The 23,920-nt window shown below is 48.2% G+C and overlaps 8 protein-coding genes across 8 annotated transcripts; 7 read left to right on the top strand and 1 right to left on the bottom strand.

Moving 5' to 3' along the window:
* Positions 1–215: 215 nt before the first annotated feature.
* Positions 216–1,437, top strand: L228DRAFT_256543 (putative aldo-keto reductase). Its single transcript, XM_018333927.1, has 4 exons — positions 216–515; positions 578–605; positions 660–994; positions 1,043–1,437. Exons 1-4 carry the CDS (start codon positions 270–272, stop codon positions 1,295–1,297), a joined length of 864 nt encoding a protein of 287 aa, XP_018186094.1. The 5' UTR covers positions 216–269; the 3' UTR covers positions 1,298–1,437.
* Positions 1,438–2,464: 1,027 nt separating this feature from the next.
* On the top strand, positions 2,465–4,809 carry L228DRAFT_269843 (hypothetical protein; the record flags this gene model as incomplete). The annotated part of the gene is made up of 2 exons (XM_018335323.1): positions 2,465–2,970; positions 3,030–4,809. The coding sequence occupies 2 exons, from the start codon at positions 2,465–2,467 to the stop codon at positions 4,807–4,809; spliced, it is 2,286 nt and encodes a 761-aa protein (XP_018186093.1).
* Positions 4,810–5,886: 1,077 nt separating this feature from the next.
* On the bottom strand, positions 5,887–7,574 carry L228DRAFT_249294 (cyclophilin-like protein). Its single transcript, XM_018333065.1, has one exon. It carries the CDS (start codon positions 7,543–7,545, stop codon positions 5,932–5,934), a length of 1,614 nt encoding a protein of 537 aa, XP_018186092.1. The 5' UTR covers positions 7,546–7,574; the 3' UTR covers positions 5,887–5,931.
* Positions 7,575–8,012: 438 nt separating this feature from the next.
* L228DRAFT_253781 (DUF1275 domain protein) lies at positions 8,013–8,818 on the top strand (the record flags this gene model as incomplete). The annotated part of the gene is made up of 2 exons (XM_018333776.1): positions 8,013–8,151; positions 8,205–8,818. The coding sequence occupies 2 exons, from the start codon at positions 8,013–8,015 to the stop codon at positions 8,816–8,818; spliced, it is 753 nt and encodes a 250-aa protein (XP_018186091.1).
* A 3,516-nt stretch (positions 8,819–12,334) lies between these two features.
* On the top strand, positions 12,335–15,747 carry L228DRAFT_249290 (multicopper oxidase). Its single transcript, XM_018333064.1, has 18 exons — positions 12,335–12,659; positions 12,713–12,771; positions 12,829–12,904; positions 12,955–13,052; positions 13,105–13,199; positions 13,307–13,470; positions 13,521–13,592; positions 13,648–13,657; positions 13,724–13,760; positions 13,812–13,896; positions 13,945–13,976; positions 14,027–14,176; positions 14,238–14,429; positions 14,514–14,662; positions 14,712–14,766; positions 14,828–15,073; positions 15,140–15,190; positions 15,249–15,747. The coding sequence occupies exons 1-18, from the start codon at positions 12,581–12,583 to the stop codon at positions 15,363–15,365; spliced, it is 1,767 nt and encodes a 588-aa protein (XP_018186090.1). The 5' UTR covers positions 12,335–12,580; the 3' UTR covers positions 15,366–15,747.
* A 285-nt stretch (positions 15,748–16,032) lies between these two features.
* Positions 16,033–17,223, top strand: L228DRAFT_249288 (inorganic phosphate transporter-like protein pho88). The gene is made up of 3 exons (XM_018333063.1): positions 16,033–16,208; positions 16,351–16,511; positions 16,639–17,223. The coding sequence occupies exons 1-3, from the start codon at positions 16,189–16,191 to the stop codon at positions 17,034–17,036; spliced, it is 579 nt and encodes a 192-aa protein (XP_018186089.1). The 5' UTR covers positions 16,033–16,188; the 3' UTR covers positions 17,037–17,223.
* Positions 17,224–17,344: 121 nt separating this feature from the next.
* Positions 17,345–18,898, top strand: L228DRAFT_249287 (DNA repair protein rad14). Its single transcript, XM_018333062.1, has 3 exons — positions 17,345–17,586; positions 17,646–18,288; positions 18,402–18,898. The coding sequence occupies exons 1-3, from the start codon at positions 17,485–17,487 to the stop codon at positions 18,818–18,820; spliced, it is 1,164 nt and encodes a 387-aa protein (XP_018186088.1). The 5' UTR covers positions 17,345–17,484; the 3' UTR covers positions 18,821–18,898.
* A 769-nt stretch (positions 18,899–19,667) lies between these two features.
* On the top strand, positions 19,668–22,534 carry L228DRAFT_213110 (WD40 repeat-like protein; the record flags this gene model as incomplete). The annotated part of the gene is made up of 4 exons (XM_018329970.1): positions 19,668–19,779; positions 19,930–20,202; positions 20,275–22,191; positions 22,275–22,534. 4 exons carry the CDS (start codon positions 19,668–19,670, stop codon positions 22,532–22,534), a joined length of 2,562 nt encoding a protein of 853 aa, XP_018186087.1.
* Between the last annotated feature and the right edge of the window lie 1,386 nt (positions 22,535–23,920).

The following is a 23,920-nucleotide window of genomic DNA, read 5'->3' as shown; positions in this document are numbered from 1 at the left end:
TCACGTGTATGTTTATGTCGAGGATATCAAAACGCTGATGAGTTGTGATGTTTTGAAGAGCTGCAGACCAGAGCTCAATATTGTCGTCGGTACGTCGGTCTCGGAGCTCCGATAGTTTGACAGGTTTGTTCACTTCGCGGATAACATATGTATTACGTCTAGCAACATCATCATCGGCTAACAACAACAAGTTGACCATACCTTGAGTCGAGAATAAAAGCCATTCTAACATACTTCTACTGACCCCAAAAGTAAAAAAGAAATTGACCATGTCTTCAGCTCTTTCTGGCCCACTGCCTCTGCAAAACTCAATATCAAAAGCCGTTCTGCCAGCCTTCATATATGGCACTGCGTGGAAAAAGGCAGCCACTGCGAACCTCGTTTACGAGGCATTGAATCGCGGGTTCACCGCCATTGACGTTGCAGCGCAACCAAAACATTACCGAGAGGATCTTGTTGGTGAAGCGCTTCGACGAACGGTGAAAGAGGGGAAAATCCAGCGGAAGAATGTTTTTGTATGCTTTGTTTCCCTCATTTGCAGCTGAGGATACAGAGGCTAATTGTTCCTTTCCCTCAGCTTCAAACTAAGTTTACCCCTGTGAATGGTCAAGATCCAAATAACATGCCCTATAATCCAGATCTTCCTCTATCTGAATAAGTTCGCGCTTCTGTGAGCTCATCGTTGTGGAACCTTCGACATGATGAGCAATCACAGGATGACGCATATATTGATTCTCTCGTTCTCCATAGTCCGCTCCCTGCTATGGCGCAAACGCTCAGTGTCTGGAGAGCCTTGGAAGAATTTGTGCCTCACCGAATCCACCATCTTGGCATTTCTAATACTACTCTACCCGTCCTTGAAGCCCTATACGAAGAGGCAAAAGTGAAACCTGCTGTGGTACAAAATCGGTTTTACCTTGACACCGATTTCGATATCCCACTTCGTGCCTATTGTCGGAAGAAGGGCATCATCTACCAAAGTTTCTGGACCCTGGTAAGTATTGCACTGGTGGAATTTATGAAATTACTAATTTTAATCGAGACTGCCAACCCACGGCTTCTGAGATCTGTTCCAGTTGCTACTATTGCGGAGAACGTGGGCATTGAAAAAGAGGTTGCTCTTTATTGTCTGGTTCTGGGTCTAGATAACACAGTCATCCTGAACGGTACCAAGGACCGTCAAAGGATGGCAAGCGACTGGGAAGGCTTGAGAAAGACCCGGGATTGGGCAAGAGATAATGCGTATGAATGGGAGAATCAGCTAAAGCAGTTTAAGAGTGCGATTGGTGAGCATTGAATCACAAATTCATATGCATTAAAAATGAAAGTCTCAATCATTCGGACAGCTCTAGAATGTTGTTGCAAATAAAGAACAGCACAGATAGATGTAACATCATTCCGGTCAATCCTAGAATCTAAGCATGTGGTATAGGGGATGTACTCTGATAGTGATCCATGCGACAGGGAATGATGTCAAGGATCTGGTTCTGATGATTGAAAGAACCTCATTTATTCCGTTGCAGCAATTTGAACGTGAGATACATTAGATCACGTGAAATACTGGAGTGAATTACTGTCATCGATATTGCATGTATATCAACTCAATTTGTTGGTGCTTGCACATGAGAAGAACAATTCTTTGGCCATGCAGCTACCTAGGTATACGGTATGATTTATCCGTTCTCCAAGAGAATTTCTCGCGCGATAAGTTTACTATGGCGGTTAATCCGTCGCTTCGGCTGGCTGACCAATTAGAGCATAGACATGTGTTTCCCCATCCGAAACGGTGAGGCTCTGACGTGAAGTCCCCGTCCCCATCATCACCTTATCCCGAAGAGCCTCGAAAATCTTCACCGTCAAATTCTCTGTCGCCAACATTAAGGTTCTTTCACACTACCTAGATGCCTGAGTAGAGGCATTGTGGTCGCTGTGGTCGGACTGACTACTCTACTGGGGCCCCAAGCTGTCTGGATCATTCCGCAAAGATCAGACGCACTTTTCGTCACTCCCGCATTCACCCCACCACAACAAGAAGCCTGCCGGAACAGCCGCAACAATTTTGATACCATTTTTCTCAACTTTTCAGTAAACACCCCCCAACCAGCACATTCCTGAATCCTCCTATATTTGTCTTGGAGTATACATTCGCGCCGGAACTTTCAACCTCTCAGCTCTGTTTCGAAATTCTAGACTGGTTCGGATATTCCACTCAAACCTAAACACTAGTGATTCTCCTACGGTTTCACGTCAGTCAACGCATCGGCAAAGACCTGCAAATTCGTTGAAGGCGATTGGCACTTGGTGCTATCTTTCCGATCTTCTGTTTCTGACCCTGTTATTGAACCCGTACAAGTCTTGCGAATTCAAGATCGGGGTGTTTAGAATCTTGGGAAGTTGCCAGAAAGAGGAGAGAAGATAGATCTGTGGAAGGTCGCGAATTTTATAGCAAGAGTTTGGATCTAGCATGCCCCCATTTGCTGGCTCTCGCAAGAGACCTGCTCCTGGAACATCGCCTGCAGCACAACCACCATCACAACAGGAGAGCGCTCTAAGCTTCCCTATTGCAACGAATTCGCCGCGAATGACGAATGAACAGTTTTTGGGCTGGAACCAGAACGCCATGGACGGCACGAACTTTGCTTTTCCTGACCCTTCTGCGCCCTACGGGTCCAGCACCTTCAATAGCGTCGGTGGCGGTCTAAATCAGTCGAACGTGGTTGCCGCAACACCCTCAAATCAACTGACGCGTCGGCCGACCACTCAGCATCTTGTTTCCAGACCTAGACCTTTTCACGACGCGCACAATGATCCATGGGCGGATTTTGGGGAGGAAACTGTACCGCAACAGAACAACACATGGTCAAATGGGAACGAGGATATCACTCAGCTGGAGCAAAGAGCCCTTGTAGCAAAAAGAGACGCACAAGCGAAACGAAAACAGATACCTCCTTTTGTTCAGAAACTAAGCAGGTAAGTGTGGCGTCTTCTATTGCTGCCTCAAATTGAAACTCAACTGACTGTTATGACAGCTTCCTTGACGAATCGAAAAACACAGATCTAATTCGATGGTCCGATAATGGTGATTCCTTTATTGTTCTGGATGAAGATGAATTTGCCAAAACACTCATTCCTGAATTATTCAAACACAATAACTACGCTTCATTTGTTCGCCAGCTTAACATGTACGGCTTTCACAAACGTGTCGGACTGTCGGATAATTCAATGAGAGCAAGTGAGAAGAAACACAAGAGTCCAAGCGAATATTGGAACCCTTACTTCAAGCGGGGCCATCCCGAACTGCTTTGGCTGATCCAGAAGCCAAAGAACCCGGCCCCAGCCGGGGCTCCAAAAGGTGGAAAGGCTGGAGCAAGAGGAGGCAAAAGCGAGAGCGTGGATGATGGCAATGTTCGAGAAGAATCATACGAACATGATGGAGCTGGCGGAGCATTGAAAGGAGAGAATGAAGCTCTCATCGAACAGGGCGGTGCCAGTGGTCGTGGGCTAATTGCACTTCCTCGAAACGAGCTTGCCAATGTTCGGGAGGAGCTGGAGACCATACAAAACCAGCAGAAGCAAATTGCCGGGGCAATACAGAGGCTTCGACAACAGAACCAGCAACTGTACGAGCAGGCGGCTGCCTTCCAAACTATGCATGACCGGCATGAAAACTCAATCAATGCCATCTTAACCTTTTTGGCTACCTTTTACAACAGAAGCTTGGACGGCCAAGGGGGACAGAACTTGGCGAGCATGTTTGCCGGAGCTATGCCTCATGACGCAAAAGGACAGCGCAACGTAGTCGATTTGAGTGATTTTCAGCCACAAACAATGGACGCGGCCGCGTCTCCGATGCAGAGACCTCCGAGAAAGGCTCCGTTGTTACTCAAAGCACCACCTGCGGAGGGACAAGACACTTACCATGGCAAGGTGACAAGCGTCTCGCCTGGAGCGACCTCGCAGCACTCTGATATACCCCGTCAATACCCCTATAATGTCCACAACCGAGCATCAAGTCGCTCCGGGACTGTTGAGGAAGTCGTCGACGCCCCGCAGTCTGGCAGCCCGCCTGTCAAGCCTGACCATGACCTTCCGCGTCGTACAGGCCACACACCCGAGGAGGACATCATGTCTCTCATCAACAATGCAAATGCTAGCAACGAGGACATGCAAGGACCCGGTTTCGACTTCCCTGCAGCTCTAAACCATTTCGAGAATGCCGACGGAAACACGCCTTTAACGAACAAACAGCGAACCGATATGCTCAACCTCATGGCCAATAACGCGAACGCCACCAAGAATGACAATAACAACGCTCTAGTATCTCCTGCACCGCCACCAATGCCTGGCCTTGACCAACTGCAGAGAAACCGAGAAGAACTTGACATGCTTTCGCGCCTTCAAGCCGAGCAGGATTCCAAAGTTCAGCATCTCACCAGTATGTTACAGCCTTTGAGCCCAACAGGATCAATCCCTGGTCTAGCCGACGGTCAATACTACAGCGGCCAGGCGGGAGACACTATCCCTCCGCCCCTGGATATCGATCAGATTTTTAACAGCGGCGATTACTTTGCCAATCACGGCAATGGTGATATTGGGTTCAATAATGACAATACACTTGGCTCTGGTATCAACTTTGACTTTGACGACTCAAATGCGACCCACAACGCATACCAAGAGAATACCGACCGGCCAGACCGTGTTGTCGAAACTACAAGTAATAACAGCGCAGCAGCTAGCCCGGCTAATCCCGTTGTTGAAGACGTCACCAACGAGATTACTCCGCGCAAGCGGCGGAGGAATGACTCCTAATGTGCACACTTCTCACCCTCCAAACATGTTACGAATATGCTCTTGCCATGCGTTGGCGCTGTGTGCTCAAATTTCTTCACGATGAATACGTCAATTCAGATTTTCGGTTGTACTGTATTTAAATTACTCTCTCTTTGTCCTCATTTTTCTTGTTCTGACTTTTTGCCATTGTTCGATTTTTGCGACTCTAAGGGCGTTGTTAGACTGGCGTGGAAAAGAGAAAAAGCAGATGGAACTTTTTTTTTGGAACTGCCTCAGGTGCTTTGCTGGTATATTTTCTTTTTCCCCCCTTCCCCTGACCTCCCTTTTTTGGTACGGGGCTCTTTGCTTGCATTTATGAATTTCCTTTCACTTATCATCTACTCTCCCTGTGTTCCGTCGTCTTTCCTACATCATACACTCATATCGGAGCTCTATCTGCAAAATGCCTGCAGACATAGCCTTTCCTGATTATTCTTCAAATCCCTCAATCCACTTTCACACTCCAGAACATTTTATTTCTATTTTACTGATTGATTCATTGATTGGTTCCTTATGGGTCGTCGGATTTCTCTTTATGTTTGTGTACGCCCCACTCGCATCCTGCGGGGGCCGGGGAAAGGATAGAGTGACCTTTCTTCGTGTCAATTATTTCTTGTATGGTGTCCTTGGGTTCCCTTTTCTCTCCTGAATATTTTACCTTTTCTCTTCTAAATACTATGCTATGCTGATGTATTTTTTTATTTCTGAGTCGCTTTCTCACTGACGGTATGTGATGTGCGCGTGTGTGGACGTGAGACTACTACATTTATGTTAAAGGTCGTATGGTCCTCGAATGATTTGCTTCGTGGGTTGAATATCTAACCAACCAAGGAAGTCTTCTATACTAGTAGTTTGCCCATTGAATTTCCTCTTGGTTAGATGGATTTGTTGCAAAGTTATATATACTGATTTAGTTGTTTTTACATAAGAGATATTTTTTCCTAATTGAACGCCTTTGTGGATATCAAGGTAAGAACTTTTTTTGGAAGCTAATTTTCGAAAGAAAAATTTTCGATAGATTTCACTGCGGATTGTCCACGTACAGGCCACGCGCTGAAAAAAAAAAAAAAAAACAATGCGCTGGAAGAACATCCTAGGCTTTTAGCGCCTAGCATCTCTATCCCGGGGCCGGTCTCGCTCATACGCCTTCCGTCCTTGCCCTCTAAGGTCACGGTCCCGATCGGATCGTCTTGATTCCTTGATTTCTTTACCCTTTTCTCTTGGATCAATGACAACGAGTTCCTCCTCGTTCTTCTTCTTCCACATGAGATCTTTACCGAGACGATCCTTTTCAAAGCTAAGCGCATGGGACATCCAGCCGCGATCGTTGTCGTTGTCTTCTTGCGCCTCGGCTTGATTGGTGTCCCATGATTTGCACGACTGGCAATTCGCAATAAAATGTAAATCGCACAACTCGGCTTCGTCTTCTGCGTCGCCGACCTTTGGACCGGGGTTGGCAGTATCGGGCGCGGGCGCAGGCGCAGGCACGGGTTCGTTGAGTTGGTCCAAGTCCATTGGGCCTGTAGGGTTCGGCGCACTTGCCGCCGCAGGAGCCTTTTCGAGTTTTGCGCGAAACGAGTTGAGGAAATCGAGAGCGCGTCGCTCGTCGGCCGCGCCACCACCGCGACCACCCTGTTTGCGTTTTCGGCCCCTGATGGAGCCTTCTGGGATCATTTGTTCCAGGGCGGATTTCTTATGGACGTGCTCGGATTCAGAACTGTGCACGTTGCGCTTCATTGAAGCTTTGAGTTCGGCGATCTGAGCATTTGTTCTTTCGAGCAGGTTGTTGACTTTCCCTACAGGCTCAAGTGCAGGTTCGGGAGAGGAGGATGGAGACCGGGAGGCTTTTCGGGCAGGTCTCTGAACAGGCAAGGCAACAGGTTTGTTGGAGAGTTCGCGGCGCGGTGGGGAGGAAGGGCGCTGAGATGCAGCTGGAGCGCTGGGTGCCGGCTTTGGCGCAGGTTTAGGATGGCCATTTGAAGAAGGTAAAATACTGTGGGACTCTTCAGCGCTGACGAGTTTAGGATTGAATTTGGCCTTTTTGGTGGCTGGCGCCGGAGTGTCCGTTTCCATTTCGTCCTCGCCGAAACTGAGTAGCGTCTTTGCGGGCTTCTTCTTTTTCGGCTTCGCTTTTTGCTCCTTGGGACCTTCGGGAAGAGGCTTGGGCTTGATTTCTCTTCGGACCATATCCTCAAAGGGATTAATGAGGATTTCTGTTCCGGTGACCTTGGTCGGGTATTGCGGTCGCTCGGTGCCTTCGACCAATTCTGCCTCGGCCATCTTCATGAGATTATAGATAGTATCACCCACGATCCTCCCGAACATTGTATTCCGTCCCGTGAGCTCCTCTGTCTTGTCCAGTGTCAGGAAGAATTGACTTCCATTGTCGTTTCTTCTACCAGTGTTTGCCATTCCGAGCAGGCCGCGGCGATTGAACTTTAGTCGAGTGTGGAATTCATCCGCAAAAAGTCCACCATCGTATATGGCTTCTCCGCCTTCGCCTGTCCCTGTGGGATCTCCGCCCTGGATGACAAACCCAGGCACAAGCCGATGGAAGATCGTGCCATCGTAGTATCCATCCAGACAGAGTTGGAGAAAGTTGCGACATGTGAGAGGCGTTTGCTTGGCGAAGAGCTCGAACTCGAGATCACCTGATGTTGTCTGGAGGAGGACTTTTCCAGTCGGCTGCGGTTCCAAATTATATAAGGAACTCATGATGTGTGAGGTTTGTTTACTGCCCTGGGAAGATTTGGGTAGGTGTCGCACCTTGGAGAGCTGCAGTGAGAGCTAAACAAGAGAGAAGATGCTGACTAAGCGACATCTTCCGTGTGGATCATCGAATTGTTAGCGTCACAGTGACAAGACTCTAATCATCCACTATCCTGACCGCTGATAGGCAGACCGATAACCATGTGTTATTTCAGCGCCATGTCTCTTCCTTGACTTGAAAAAAATCCTTTGCATTGCTTGACGCTTGTATAAAACGAAAAGATCCAGTTTTGAACTCGCACCACTATTAGTCTTTTTAATCTTGTCTTGCTTTGCTATATAGCGACCAGAACATTGTCCCGGCTTCTCTCATCCCGCTGAACCCTTTCTGCAATTCGCTGTTGTTTTTAAAGATATTGAATTATCAACAATTTCGCATCACGTGCTACATAAACAACGAATAATCTCTCCGCATGTACGCTCCTCGGTGGCTCACTGCCGAGATCGATACGCGATGGGCAGATTTGATCTTGATCGGGTGCTGCTTCACTAGCGGAATTGTCGATGGCGTTGCATTCAACGGGTGGAGCTCCTTTGCGGGCATGCAGACAGGTATGAACTCTGGCCGAGCGACGACCATGTGCGGCGGTTGATGAAGGTTATAGGTAATACCATTTTTGTTGGATTGGGAGTTTCCGGACAGCCAGCGTACAGCAGTTATGGCTGGGCCAAATCCTTAATGGCAGTTGTATGCTTCGCTGTGGGCGCATTTTGCTTCAGTCGAGTTTCGCGGTTTCTTGGAGCTCGACGTCGCGGCACTTTGATGCTCTCCTTCGGTGTGCAAGCAGCTTTCATCCTTGCTACGGCAATTGTAGTCCAGGCAGGAGCTGTTTCGCACCATGTTGCCGTGGAAGGCGAGCATATCCATTGGCTCCAACTTCTGCCTCTCGGACTGCTGGCTGTTCAGGCCGCGGGTCAAATGGTTGCATCACGCCTGTTGGCATATAACGAACTTCCGACGCTGGTCGTCACGAGCGTGCTTTGCGACTTGTTCAGTGATACTCGCCTCTTTCTCGTCTCCTGGACGGAAAATCCGCAAAGAAATAGACGAGTTGCAGCTGTTATTGCAATCTTCCTTGGAGCACTTGTCGCAGGTTTCATGTCGAAGTTGCGAGGACTTAATAGTGCGTTGTGGCTAGCTTTTGCGTTGAAAGCTTCTTTCACGTTGGCATGGGCATTTTGGAGGGAGAAGAGGGAGAACAAGGCTCTTCCAAAATGAAGAGCAGAGGAAACTCCGATGTTACCAAATCTGTGCGGATGTGAATGGAAGATCTCGTATGCTTTACATTGACTTTGGGCCTTCTGATACGCATTGCAGAGGATTGTCAAGCTCTCCTTTCCGAACAACTACCTGGAAGATAAAAATCTTTACAACGCAGGAGGCTCCATGAGCCTCCGAGCATACGTGGACAATTCTATCAACACACAGTTTCTCAGACTTTCTTCATTATTTGTTTTACAGGCTTATGCAAGATGCAAGGGACAACTGCCAATTCGCATCAGTCGGGAAACAGTAGACTATGAGCGTGTCAATTATGCCGGCATGAAGAGATGATCAATTCCTTTCAGGTCCGTGCCTGAAACAGACTTGTCAGAAAGGTGTACTCAAATATCTATCAATTGAACCGACTGGTTGAAGGAGCCGGTCTTCGGAAACCAGCATACATGAAGCATATGGAACTGCATTGGCAAAGGAACCAGTATAAAATATTTGATGATGAATGGAGAATATCGATCGCTACCTTTTGCCCCTGCAGTTATGCGCTTTGTGGAACTCTGCATCGCATTTCACGTTTCGCAAAATCGCACAAAACAATTTGTGCATTGAACGGATTTAGGAGACTGCAATGTCCCTTACATGGCGAAAACGAAATTAATGTGCAAGAGTATGATAATACAATTGGTCACGGATGATGATCATTATGAAATAGTATTAAATGAAATGAGAAGGTGACTGATCCTGGATCATTTCTACGTACACAGACATGATGACAATAATACTCGGGATCCTCGTGGGGACTGCGGATAGTTCGGATTTTAGAATGTCGCTCTGTGTTTTTCGGCCGACATCATCCAGGTATCCGCACTTCCGATACGAAGCATGAGAATTTGCAAGGCTGTGATGATGCTCAACCAGCCACGCTGTGTGTTTCATTGGGCTCGCTTGCTTTTGTGTACTCATCAGATGCTTAAGCTCGAACACTGCTTGTTGCACAGTCAGGTAGCAATCGCTGACTCTTACGAGGAGAAAGTCATTAGCATTGAGTCATTCACCTTACCACAATGAGAAAGGATTACGACCCTTTTTATCCGATTTCGTGTGTTGTTTTCCATCAGAGGAGATGAGCTCTTGTTCTTTCGCTTAAAGCTTCAAGTCAATCTTTTCACACCGAATTGTCTCGGTCATTGGGGCGCGGCAGCATCCCTTAAAGACAAGAGCAAGGATCATGATCTTTCGGCTTTGAAGAGTACGGAGTCAAAGATGCCCGACGAGACTCCGAGTCCGCCTCGGCCCCGAGATTTGATGAAGACACGCTCAAATTGCCTCGTGTGGAGAATCCTGATGCCTGAAATGTATGGATCCAGTGAGTGTCAAAGCTCATTGCAAACCTTGTCGCGGGTACTGGAGCTATGGAGTACTCCCTTGCAGCACAGACTCTGGGTTATACGGGGCCGCATCAGCCGCAACGTTCTGTGTCCGTGCCCTCCAAGGATGCTCACTCACCCCATCTCGTCGGCTCCGCCAAGGGAAACCAGAAAGGATGTCGCCCCGACATAGGGAAATTCTCACTTGGAAACTACATCACAGCACGCTAATGAGATGAGATTGAGACACTGGTTCCCTTCTCATACAGAAGAACTTTAAAAAATTGAGCGGAGCGTACTCTATGACGCTCACATTCGTACAGTGCAGTACCGGCACTTGGAAAGTGCGCAGGACCAGATGATCAAACGCCCGACAGGCCTGCTTGTTACATTGGATACCGACAATTTCGTGCATGCATACACGACTAATTACATATACTCTTTGACTCGAAGAGACTATTTTTGTCTATGTGTTACTTCGTCCCTGGACATCAAAAAGAGTTACTCTCAAAAGGCGCCTCCCATCGGAGGCGGGAGCAAAGCCATCATATGGCTCAAGCCTCTGTCTTTACATCCATCATGTCCCTGTTAAGGCTTCTGTGGTACAAAGCCAGGGCATGGGAGGTATGCAAACGCCGTTCTCCGAGCGTGCGTTCGCCACAATGAGACTTTCTTGCCCTCAGCCATTACTCGCCTGTGAGCAATTGGTGACGAGCGGCGATCGATTGAGAGAAACCAAGGTCCGCTTCATTGGGACCCTGTACCAAGTCGGCCATCGGGCTTCTGCACCAGGGTCACGGTCAAGTCATCATGTATCTCGTGCTGAATTCTGCGAGAGAGTGGTCCTCTCAAATCTACGCTGTTTAACTTTCCATAGGAGAACCGTCTAAACGAGGGCATCAGTTGTGCTTTCAGGACTCATTTCTGTCAGAGACATCAGAGACCCCCACCCCAGCTCACACACAATCCTCGTGGACTTTGCAGCGTGGTCGAAGGTCAACGTGGCACACGAGAGTTTTGCTTTGTTGACAAGAATTCTGATTCTTTAGATTGAATGGCTAAAAATTCTCGGCCTCCGCGCGTCTGTATACGTTGGACAATGTGGAACATCCTCTTATTGTTGGCAGATTTCCCCTCGTGAACTGCCCCTTTTTATCAGACTCTTTTTGACCAATTTCAAGCATTCTGGTCACTTCTACCTAATTACCATATGCTATGGCTCGGACCTTCTCGTTCAATGATCCGGGTTCGTTTCCAAGATGTTGACCGGGCACCCTTGCCCCTGCAGATGCGGTGTCACCTAGCAAACTGCGGTATACGTGGGATAAACCCCTGCTTTATTTTTACATGTGTTTTCGGATGATGTGTGTTGAATCTGGCAGCCTTTTTCCTTTCATCACATTCAATCGAGTCTTGTACGCCACGCACATATGCGACATAGCCTCAAAGCTCCGGCTTAGGGAATTTCCAATGGGAAGCTTGCCCAAGCATCTGCATGCTTTGTTCACTCAACGAAGTGTGTCTTCACCCGAGAAGCGCGATCAACGACCTGTCAGATGCATGCAGCTTCCGTCTGGAATCGAAGTCGTCATAGAATCGAAGGGCTGTAAGACGGCTCTTGTTCTGCCACAAAGTACCGGCATGCATCAAGATGTGCTAGCATGTCAACTCCTTAAGTTAGGCATCTACACCCTTGGAGGCGGATTGTGAGAGCGTTTGAAGCGACTTACCGCCACTTATGGGGTTGATCACCGGTCCCAAGCAAGGCAGACAGCTCTAATAGCTTTTCAGCCTTGAGTATGAACGTTATCTGCCTAGTTCTCTGTCACAGTGAGCAAGGCTATGCCGGCATTGATCAATGGCATTGATTTGCCTGCATCCGACTAGGATCCGTAAAAGCCGTAGCTGAACGGAGATGCGACTAAAGCTCACGCCTCCATGGCTCCAGGAGCTCTAGACTTGAGGTGATAATTATATCTGAACCGATGTAAGATGTGGGTTCTCAAAGACCTTTAGACCTCCGACCCATCGGCGCGGGACCTTAATCAAAAGTTGCATGCTCTATACGCTAGCTCGTGTACGATGGCGCTCATGACTGATCTCATCATGCCCATGACCTATCAACCAGGGTAATTGTCCGCATCCTGCTCGCAACATTCCGAGGGCTTCACGAGCTCTCGCTATTACTGGTAAGACATCCTCGAGGCTGCAGCTCGGATTACGGCTGTCAAATGATGTTCCGTCTTAATTGACAGTAATATCACATCCCTTTCCGGGGCCAGTTTCGAGATACATAAGAGATGTTGCTGCACCTCTATTATCCTTCTGCTGGACCCTAATCACACGATCATTTTCCTTTCTGACCTAGAGGCTGGGCGGCCTCTGAGTCTACACAATGTCGGCATCAACACTCGCAAAGTTCATTGTTAGCAGCCTGAACTTGATAGCTGCGTTATCGCAGACCGCGACCAATGGTTCGAAAATTCTTTCATTTCCCGGTACATCAAAGACTGACAATTAGCTTTAGGAGCTTCGCTGCTCGGAACCTTGCAAGCTCCTAAATTGCCGGAGTTCCTCACCAGTAACGTATGCAGTCAACCTTTTCTGTATGCTTTATGACCCTTCACTTACCAAATGCCCCAGCCATTGCCGGCCGGATTTCCTTGGGGCACAAAGACCGCTACAAATTCCAACCCGTATACGCAGTCGCCAAATACTGGTAGGATATTTTGATAAACTCATTCTTCAATGAAGCTGACGAAATACAAGGAGTAACACGGTACTACAATTTTAACATTCAGCGTGGCCAGATTGCCCCAGATGGATACCAGAAGAATGTCATCCTGATCAACGGTCAATTTCCCGGAGTATGAAGATGAGCTCAATGAGATCCGAACCATAACTTACTTTTTGAACTAGCCTACAATTGAAGCAAACTGGGGGGATATGATAAGCGTGACAGTCAACAACAATATCGCTGGCCCGGAGGAAGGGACATCTATTCATTGGTACGTGTTGAAATCCAGATGAGCTTTGTTATCCCGCTAATATGCAGCTTTTTCAGGCACGGGTAAGAGTGATCAGTATAGCCATCCCTTCGGAAGCTGACTTTAGACGAAAGATTGCTTCAAACTCAAACTCCATGGTACGACGGTGTACCATCGGTACACCAATGCCCAATACCACCAGGAAAGTCCTTTACATACACCTTCAAAGCTGATCTTTACGGGACATCCTGGTACCATGCGCATTACAGCGCTCAATATGCGGGCGGCTTGCTTGGGCGTGAGTGCTGTCAGATCAGTTGGGATATTTCAGGCTGCTTACGGTACCAGCTATGATCATCCACGGCCCAAAAATATTCAAGTACGATGTCGACGTTGGACCGGTGTTCCTTAGTGATTACTGTGAGTACCTGACGTCAAATAGTCGCTGAGAGATGATGAAACTAACTTCCGCCAGACCATAGGGAGTGAGTATCTCATTCCAAAAGAATATTTCATTTCGGTCATTAGTGGCAAATCTAACACAGCAGTAGCTATTTTGACCTTGTCAAACAAGTTATGGGAAACGAAGTGAGTACTTTTACCAGATTAAACGTGAAGATGGGGTTAACATGAACGCAGTCAAGTCCCGTCGTTTTCTCCGACAATAACTTGATCAATGGAAAAATGGATTTCAATTGCTCCACTGTGACGGATGGAACGCCTTGTATGTATGCAACAAGACAGGGACTGCGCTTAGCTAATTGTATTGTAGGCACGAACAATGCAGGTCTATCAAAATTTAATGCAAGTGTCATGTGCCCTACTGTTTGAACATACTGCTGACGAAAAACCAGTTCCAAACCGGCAAGACTCACTTGTTACGCTTGATCAATGCTGGCGCAGATGGAACACAACAATTTAGCATTGACAACCATGTCATGACTGTCGTGGCCAATGATTTTGTACCGGTGCAGCCATACACTACAAAAATTGTGACCCTTGGTGTAAGGAGCCTTTATTACTGAAGATGGCTGAGTGGTCTGATGGTCTAACGGCAATTTGCAGATTGGCCAGCGCACCGACGTTTTGGTGACAGCAACAGGAAACGACACAACCTCCGTCTTCATGCGATCGAATTTGACATGCACACCCACAAACCAGCCAGATGCCCTGGCCGCAATCTATTATCCCAAGGCCAACACCAACACAAGGCCCCAATCCACTGCGTGGCAGCCCAATTCAACATATTGCGGGAATGTAAGTTTGATATCTTAACAATTTCATCCTCAACTCTTCATGTCTGTGAATACGGACGGGTGCTGATTCGTGTGTAATGTGCAGGATCCCCTTGCTCAAACGGTGCCAATTTTTCCTATTACCCCAGCCCCAAATCCAGCCGTCACGCAAGTCTTCGACATGGGACTCGAAGTAAACAGTACAGGGCATAGCCTTTGGACAATGAACCAGGTCTCCTTCCGTGGGAATTTCAAGTATTTAGACCCTTTCTGGCGCTTCGAAGCAGTATCTGACTGTTTCTAGCGACCCTATATTGCTTCTCGCGAAATCCGGAAATACTTCATATCCATATGATCCTGTGAGTGTGTTCCTTGCGCCACTATATCTGTCTGAGCATGTTCAACTGACAAGCAGAGCAGGAGTGGAACGTGTACAATTTGGGCACAAATCAGACTATTCGATTTGTTGTCAATAACAAGACCCCGTTTTGGCACCCAATGCATATTCATGGCCACAACATGTACATTCTGGCCGAAGGAGATGGAGCCTGGGACGGGACAATAGTGAATCCTAATAATCCGCAGCGACGCGACGTGCAGATTGTGCGACCGAACGGATACATGGTCGTTCAAATTGATAACAACAACCCTGGAGTTTGGCCATTCGTAAGTTTCGCCGTTTGGGCAAACAGTTGAAAAATTTCAGCCAGCTAATTCCATTTGGTATTTTAGCATTGTCATATCGCTTGGCACCTAGCGGGTGGTCTCTATGCAAACATAATGGTACGCAATTTTATGACCAACAACCTTTGAGGAATGTCTGCTCTGACCGTTGCCTTAGCTTCGACCGTCCGACATTCGGAAGATGAATATCCCCTCAACCTTTAGCCAGACCTGCAGGGACTGGGCGGACTTTACTTCTACGACGGTGGTCGACCAAATTGACGCGGGAACTTAAGAAAGCAATGGCTTGTTGTTTCAAAAATAAAGAGCTCGACAGGTGACTTGACTTGTGAATTTTCTTCAATTGTGTTTATATGGTGCTTTCGCGCGTTTCGAAATCATTTTGAGAGTATAATTGAATTGTACAATCTGTATGATGGTGGGCGGCAGGTACTCTATACTTCGGGAAGACAAAGGGGAGCTGGTACTAATGGAAAGTGTCTATCTGCATGTCCGGTGTTGAAGGTAGATGTGGGAGTGTCGTTTGGGAGAATATAGTAGTGTACTCAAAGAATGTTCTCTAAATTTGATATTTTATACCTGAATTAAAAGAGAATACAGAAAAATAATAAAATTGAGATGTGAACTCAGGGAGGACAGGTTTTTTTTGCGCAAGGATCATATCAGTGACATTGTTAACCTGGACAAGCAAATAATACAAGAAAAATCCGTGATATGAAGTCGTCTTGATAAATAAGAAGCGGGTTGCCTCAGCGGGAGTGAGATGGACACCTATCAGTGCAGTGCGCTAAGGCGGTTCGATGGATCCATGTTCTGTTCTGATTGTTCGTTGAGCTTCCATTTGCTTGACTTTTAGTCGCTCGGCGGGTCGGCGTCCGGCCGGCCAGACTCTCCCTCCGTCGCTCGCTCGCCATCCAATCTACCACCGTCGCCTTCCGGATGCCACATTTCCCCGTTTGTCTCTTTCATCAATTCATCTCATCTCTCTAATTTCATTCCAACCGTTCCTTTACTGACGCAACACTTGTTCGTCAGTTGGTTGCTCTAAGAGATCAGTTCATTCCTCTTGTCTCGGGATATTCCTTGGAACTGTCAAAATGGCCGTCAGCCCGCAAATGTGAGTGATTTCCCATGTGGCATGCGACCGCTCGAGGAAGCGCTCAATTCCATGATACTCTCCGACTTTGCGTGCGATTGTCGCAGATCAAGGGACGGCATCGAAGTAAACTGGAGTAACAATAACTGACTGTGCGATATAGCACCAACATTGTCGTCGTCCTGTTTGTTATGCAGGTGTCGAAGAAGATCGACTTCAATGACCCTACTATCCTCTTGAGTGTCCGTGCTCTCTACCTTATTTCCAACCTCATCATTGCGGGACTTTACTTGTACGTCCAGAGCGTGATCAATAAGAAGAATGGTATGTGTCTGCAGGTCTCCGCTCCTACTCTGCGGGCGGAAATCACCTTTTTCTGCTCCGGAGTTTGAGTTCAGAACTCTTTAGCCCGTCTGCTACATTGTGACAAAACAACCTGACATTTTGACAGATCTGACTACGCTCGAGTACGTTGAGCCCGCTGCCCCGGGGTCGGGCGAGTCGGCCAAGCCTGTGTCGACCACCTTCAAGGGTTACGATCTTCAGCAGCTCCGCAGCCTCTTCAAGGGTCAGCTCATGGGCGTTGGCATGATGGCTGTCATGCACTTCTACTTCAAGTACACCAACCCGCTCCTCATCCAGTCCATTCTCCCTCTGAAGAGCGCTTTCGAGTCCAACCTCGTCAAGATCCACATCTTTGGCCAGCCCGCTGCTGGTGACCTCAAGCGTCCCTGGAAGGCTGGTGGCGGTCTCATGGGTGCTCTTGCTGGCGGCCAGGGCCCTACCACCGACAAGAAGAGCCTTGAGGAGGCCCAGAAGAATTACCGAGGTGGCGCCAAGGAGGAGTAAGAATGTGCTTAGACAAGGGTTTCCGATGTCTTTGGCAGAATGGATAAAAGAATTCCCTAGTTATGGGCGGATAGTTTACATAGACGAGGTCTTACTGGACTGGATTGCTTTTTTCCCTCAGCATTAAGAGCTCAACTGTAGCATAATGTAAAGATAAAATAATCAAATTCATTTCAAATATATTGGCTCGCGACCAATGGGTATCACTCGTATCTGTAGCGTATCCGTGGGAGCAAAACTGAACAAAAGCGAATGCAAGCGCTGGATGGCAGGCGACAGCCTCGGTTCGTACCGAATCGATGCGTCATACCAGTTATGGCAACGGATCTCAGTCGCAGACCTTCATACACTTTCAGGAATGAATAAAAAAGAAGTTTTCTTATCCTGATAGATTCTCTGCGCACGACTCTAGTGGACGCCCATTTTCATATCGCTCCCGAAGGGCATCATGAGCGCCGAACGTCCTTCGACGCCACCGCGGGCCGAGGCCTCGACTTCGACGGCGAATCCTCCCAGAGCTCCCCTTACGCCAGACCAGATCCGCAAAATCGTACGTGCTGACTGCTTCATATTTATCATCAGACCTTACTGACGTAGCTTTCCTTTCAGGAAGAAAGCCGGTTAAAAGCAAAGGCGCTGCGCGAACAACGTGAGGCTGAAGCTCGCCGAACAGGAACCGCGCAAAATCTGAACCGGACACCCAGCGGCTTCATTGCCGGCCAGAAACAACCTTATGGTTCGATAAGCACATCTAATGTTCCGTCAAATCTTCGCGATGCAGCGCATGGGCAACGGGACCGCACGCCAGGCGCAAGTGGCGATGGCTACATGCGGCCGAAACGGGACGACATTCAGCCAGCGCGAAAGTTTCTACAGTATGTCGAATACGACTTTAGCAAAATGACCGATACAAAGGGTGGGTTCTTGACGGCCGAGGATGATCCGCATAACAAGGCACTGTATGCGCCAGACTCGGAGGAGAAACCAGCGCATATGACTCTAAAAGAATGGGAACGTCATCAATTAATTAAGAGCCTGCGGGATCAAAAAGCCGGACCGTATGAGCCTGGGCTCAGTGTTTTGAAAAGGGAGGAGTCTAAGATGTGTAGGGAGTGTGGGAGCATGGAGATTGACTGGAAATGGGAAGAGTGCTTTGGCTGCGCTGTTTGCAGTACGTGCAAAGAGAAATTTCCAGAGAAATACTCCCTGTTGACGAAAACGGAGGCGAAGGAGGATTATTTATTGACTGATCGTAAGCTCTCCCCTTTGTGCCCTACCATTGAAACTTCGTTGGTCAAATGGAAGTATTGGAGAGACGTCAGGTTTCTTGAGAGATCACGGTGCTAATGTTGACTCTGGCTACAGCTGAGCTCAAGGATGAAGAACTATTGCCACATCTCGAACGACCGAACCCGCACAAGTCAACATGGAACAATATGATGCTCTATCTCCGCTATCAAGTAGAAGAATATGCCTTTTCAGACAAGAAATGGGGTTCTCCTGGAGCGCTGGACGCTGAGTTTGAGAAGCGAGAATCAGACAAGAAGCGCCGGAAAGAAGACAAGTTCCGGTCGAAGCTTCAAGAACTAAAGAAGAAGACTCGCGTGGAAGCATATAGAAGGAGCCGTCAGGCTGGAGGCGGAGGAGGCACGTTTGGAGATGAGATAGGAAATGGGGCAAAGCATAAACATGAATGGGGTCGAACGGTGGAGAACCCGACGACCGGGATAGGTGTCAAAACGTGCATTGAGTGTGGCATGGAAGTTGAGGAATTGGAATTTTAATCTTGAGACGACTTTATGACAATTACGATATAGATATAAAATAATGAAGAACTAAGAATGAGATTAAGTTATACCGACTATATATCGGCATTGGTAAATGAGATGTGTCTTTGGGTGTTTATATGCAGGTGCAGCGACTGCCCGCAACAGACTGGTTGGTGTTGGCCATGTTCGCTACCCGCGTTGATAGATCTTTCAAGGTACCTGTACAAAGTTTTGTGCTTACTTTCTGTATGATAAAGCTGTATCTCAGATATATCCATAGGTATATCGACTTGATAAGCGCGGACCCTGAGCCAAAAGAGGATAAGTGACATCGGCTGGGAAGTCCTCGCGTGTTGTGCGGAAGAAGAAGGAGAAGGAGATGAAGCTGATCAGCGGAGAGAGAGAGACAGATGAGAAAGCCAGAGAGAGAGACAGACATCCACGCACCTAATTCTGTGTATGGAGACGAATCCTCCAGACGTTGCCCAAGAGCTTCTTCGTCAATATACAGAGGCGATCCACCAAAATCAACCCCAGCTTCTTGGCTGCTTGTGGTGATCCCCCTTTTGCTCCATTGTACTGTCTGTGACCGCCTGTCACGTTTACCTTGAGTTCTTGGGGTTTTGTTTAGCCTCTTGTCTTGCACCTCTCGTCGTCATCCACCTCCGACACTTGTCTCGAGACTCGTCCGCCGGCGTACGCGACTCTCTGCTTCCAGGGCTCGGAGCTTTAATCTATTCTGCCAACGCCTATTACCGCGACAGCAAGCAACGCGAGAACCGATTCATTTCTCATTTGCGTCCTTGTCGTCCGCTAAGGCTACGACTTAATTCGTTTCGAAGCAGGGGCTAAGAGGGTGTCTATGGCCTGGCAGTCACCTGCTGTCACGGCTGGCGGCGGTGTCGCTGGAGCTGGAGGAGATGGCAGTCACAGTGGCGTCGCCCAGCCGCAGGGCACTGAATATACTCTCCAAGGTACGCGCTTCTAAAAGCATTGGCTTAGAAACGGTAGATGAACATGTTGGAATTGAGGGCCACCCCCTTGGACCTCATCCGTCTCTTCCGCCCGGCTTCCTGCAGCGTGGCTGTTTCGAAGATGGCTAATTGAAAATGTGATATTTGCAGGTGTAATGCGATTTCTACAAACAGAATGGCACCGACACGAGCGAGACCGCAATGCCTGGGAAATTGAACGCGCTGAAATGAAAGCTCGAATTGCCAAGATGGAGGGCGATAACCGCTCGAGCAAGAAGATGCAGGATTCTCTCCGCAAGCACCTGCAGCTGCTTGAGCAGGCATTGAAAAAGGAACGCGAGCGGGCGGCCAAACTAGCATCTGCTGGGCAGGATTCGGCGGCCCAGAAGGGCGTCAATGCAGCTGGTGCTGCTAGACTGGATGGTAAGAAATACGATTGCCTGCATTCATTGTCAATTTCAAGGCGTACTCTATACTTACAATAAAACCGATTAGCAGGACCACCGAAGCACCATAATTCCTTCCTAGAGGTCGAGGACGATGGGCTGGCCCATTCGCAGCTGCGCCAGGATGCGCAGCGAGACAAGTCGAGAGGCTATCTGGACAAATGCGTCCAGGAGGTCACTTATCTTCTCACTCCGTCTTCGCACCCGCCACCTCAGCATCTGACCCAGGAGGACCTCTTGGGCAGCCAGCCCTTCACTTCCCAACAGCCCTCTCAGCCTACTCTTGAAGACGTCTATCTAGCGCACACTAAAGCTCAGAATCAACGGGCTGGTCTGGGCATGGCACCGCCGTCCCAAGTTCCCAATCACCGCCCGCCGCCCGTCCCTTCTGTCACAGACTCCTCAAATTTCTCCCGTTCAGCTGGCCAAGGAGATTCGTACTATGTACGCAACCTTTCAGATCAACAACCATTGCCCCAAGGACCCTCGCTTGATGCTGCCGGCGGCCATTCCCAGGACCAATCATCCATACCTTTCCCTCCTGAAGAGCACGTGAAAAAGATAAACCACTCGTACGACAATTACGGCAGACCGATACCCGAGAGGCAGCAGCAGCAGCCGCAGCATGATGAATCGACTCCCGTTGACACGTCTGCAAATCCGGATACAGATGGTTGGAACTTTGACGAGCCGACTACGACCGTCACCGCGCCGTCGCCGCCTCCGAATGATGTTCAGTCAAAACACCGCCCGGACAAGGACGTGTTCCCTAGCGCAGATCCCGTTCAAGCCAAATCGCCGCCTCGGACCGGACCAGGCTCCCACAGGAGACGTTCCAGCTCGAATACATTTGCCCAGCGGAGACCTAGTGATGGATCCCACGAATTGCGAGACTTGTCATCCATTCAAGGAGCACGGCCTGACTCTGGATCGTTCAAGGTGCGCTTTGCCATGCGCGGTCATCTCGACGTTGTTCGATCCGTTGTCTTTACTGGCGGCGGCAGTCCCTCTGAACCGGAAATATGTACAACCGGAGACGACGGCGTCATCAAGCGATGGATCGTCCCAGCTAGCTACGGTAGTTTTGGCACCCATAGTGGCACGGCTGGCAGTGATCTTGACATCCAGAGCTACTTCACCCACCGGGGTCATGAAGGTGCTGTGACGTGTTTGGCGGCGTGCCCGGCGTCGTCAAACTTTGCAAGTGGCGGAAGAGCACCAGGCGATGGGTGGATCTTCTCGGGAGGGCAGGACGCTACGGTGAGGGTCTGGGAACGCGGTCGAGTTGATCCCAAGGCGACACTGGACGGACATACGGATGCTGTCTGGGCAGTGTGCGTGTTGCCCGCGACGTGTGGATCTGTATTTGGAACGGACTGCGGCAACTTTGGAGGCCCGGATCGAATATTACTAGCATCTGGTTCCGCTGATGGCAGCATTAAGATTTGGGCAGTCAGTGCGCCACCGCAGCTAAGCTCTCCAATGACTAGTTCACGACGAGGCGTTGGTGGCAGCCGGCGTCACTCGGTCTCGTCCGGGTCCAACTTCCCGTCATCGCCGCAGCCAAGTATCGCAACCTCGACACCTTTCCATTACACACTGGTGCATAGCATTGCCAGGGCTGACGCGGCATCTCCCACGTGTATAAGTCCCTTGTCGATGCTGGGAGAGACATTTGTCGTGTCCTACACGGATGCGTCTGTTCTCGTCTTTGACACACGGACGGGAGAAGAAATCATTGGCATGGCCAGCTTGGAGACGTACGACGGCACACCAAAGACGGGCGTGAATGCGGTAGTCGCAACGACGATTGGGCTAGACAGTGGGATGAGCCCAGATTCTGGCCGCGGCATATCGGAAGAGGAGAATGTAGTACATGGCGCAACGGGCTCGAGTGGAGGAGTCGAAGGGGTTGTCATAAGCGGGCATGAGGATCGGTTTATTCGATTCTTTGACGCCAACAGCGGTAAGTCCGATTCACTCCTTGCAAAATTCATTCTGTCTTCTTCTCTTCTGCGGGATTTTTTACTAAGAGCATTCTCTCTCCAGGCCAATGCACATATACCATGCTCGCCCACCCCGCAGCCATCTCCTCTGTGTCCTTGTCACCCGACGGACGAGAGCTCGTGTCGGCCGGTCACGACGCAAGCCTTCGATTCTGGAACCTCGAAAAGCGGAGTTGCACGCAAGAAATCACAAGTCATCGCCAAATGCGCGGAGAAGGTGTCTGCGCTGTCGTCTGGAGTCAAGATGGCCGATGGGTCGTCAGCGGCGGAGGTGATGGCGTCGTCAAGGTTTTTGGAAGGTGACGGTGACCTTGTCCTTCTACCGTGACCTCTTCTTTTTCCATTTATCTACCTACGGTCTACCCTTGTACAATGAGTTTAATGACTGGGTGTCTCTTGTACTATGACTCGCCAACCACAATGTCCTGTTTTATTTTCCCTACCACCTTTTTTCCCCCAATCTCTTTCATCACCATCACCTCTCCTTCACCAAATACCGACTTGGCCGAATACAAAAAACCGCGTGCAGTCTGCTCATCTAAACCTATCATTTTGTGGTCTCTTTCTTACCCGCCACTGAAGACTCGAGGTTAGGGCATTGGCGTTTCTTCTTTCATCACCTCATTTCTTTCGTTTTTTCTTCTTTTATCTTCATCTTCCTCTTTTCTTTTGTCCTTCTTCTTCATCTCATTTCTTTCGTTTTTTTTTTCCTTTTCTCTTCATATTCTCATTTTCTTCTAGTGTTCCACATCTCATTCACTTCACTTCGATTCTGTTCTATTATATTCTACTCTATACTATTTTACTACCAAGAATACATTATGCATCTTGCATTCCCACGGAGAACCCGGGAGGTATTTTTTTCTTGAACCCATCATCCCAGTATTCGTCCTGTGGTGGACGTTCTACATTGTGTCGTGTCGAATATTTATATGTATTTGTCCTTTATTTTGCTTCGTCTTTGCTGTACAGTATGAGTATGCGTATGAGTATGCGTATGAGTATGCTGTATACTGTATTCTGTATGTGTATGGAATATTATCAGTTTAAACTTTATCATACTATCATACCATGAATTTACATTTGAGTATCGAGTATCGAGTATCGAAGTGTCGAAGTGTCGAGATGACTTAGGGTTTTAATTTACATGTAAGGTGATTCTATGTATATATGTACTTGTGTATTTCTATGTTGTACGTGTGTAGACTCTGTCAACCTACAGACTCTATCCCATTATCGTCTACTGTCTACCCTTCTAGATTTATTTCAGGACTTCAAGTTCTGTCTCGCTACCCAAGGTCCCGAGGTCTGTAAGTCTGAGTCTGTGACTGCAGATTCAACTACTCTGTAGACTATAGTAAAGATGGTTGTTGTACAGCTAGTCTCGACTAGCTTTTCTACACGAAATTGAAACATTTTTTGTATTTTTTTATCTTTATCCTTTCAGACCTTTCTTTTCTCTTTCTTTCCCTTTAGCTCCTCTTTTTACTATCTCTCTTTTCTAATAGCGTTGTATTATTTATTTTGTTTATCAGTATTGTTACATTTACTTTTCTATTCTAGCTATAATGTTATATACCTTATGCCTTTCTTTTTCCTTTTTCCTTTTCAGTTTCCTTTAATATATAATTTTGTTTTATTCTTTTTATCTATATCCTGCAGCATGCTCCTGATGATACCTGGATACAT

The sequence above is a fragment of the Xylona heveae genome, assembly GCF_001619985.1.
Source record: "Xylona heveae TC161 unplaced genomic scaffold L228scaffold_9, whole genome shotgun sequence".
NCBI classification, from domain to species: Eukaryota; Fungi; Ascomycota; class Xylonomycetes; order Xylonales; family Xylonaceae; genus Xylona; species Xylona heveae.
This window is presented reverse-complemented; position numbering and strand designations above follow the sequence as displayed.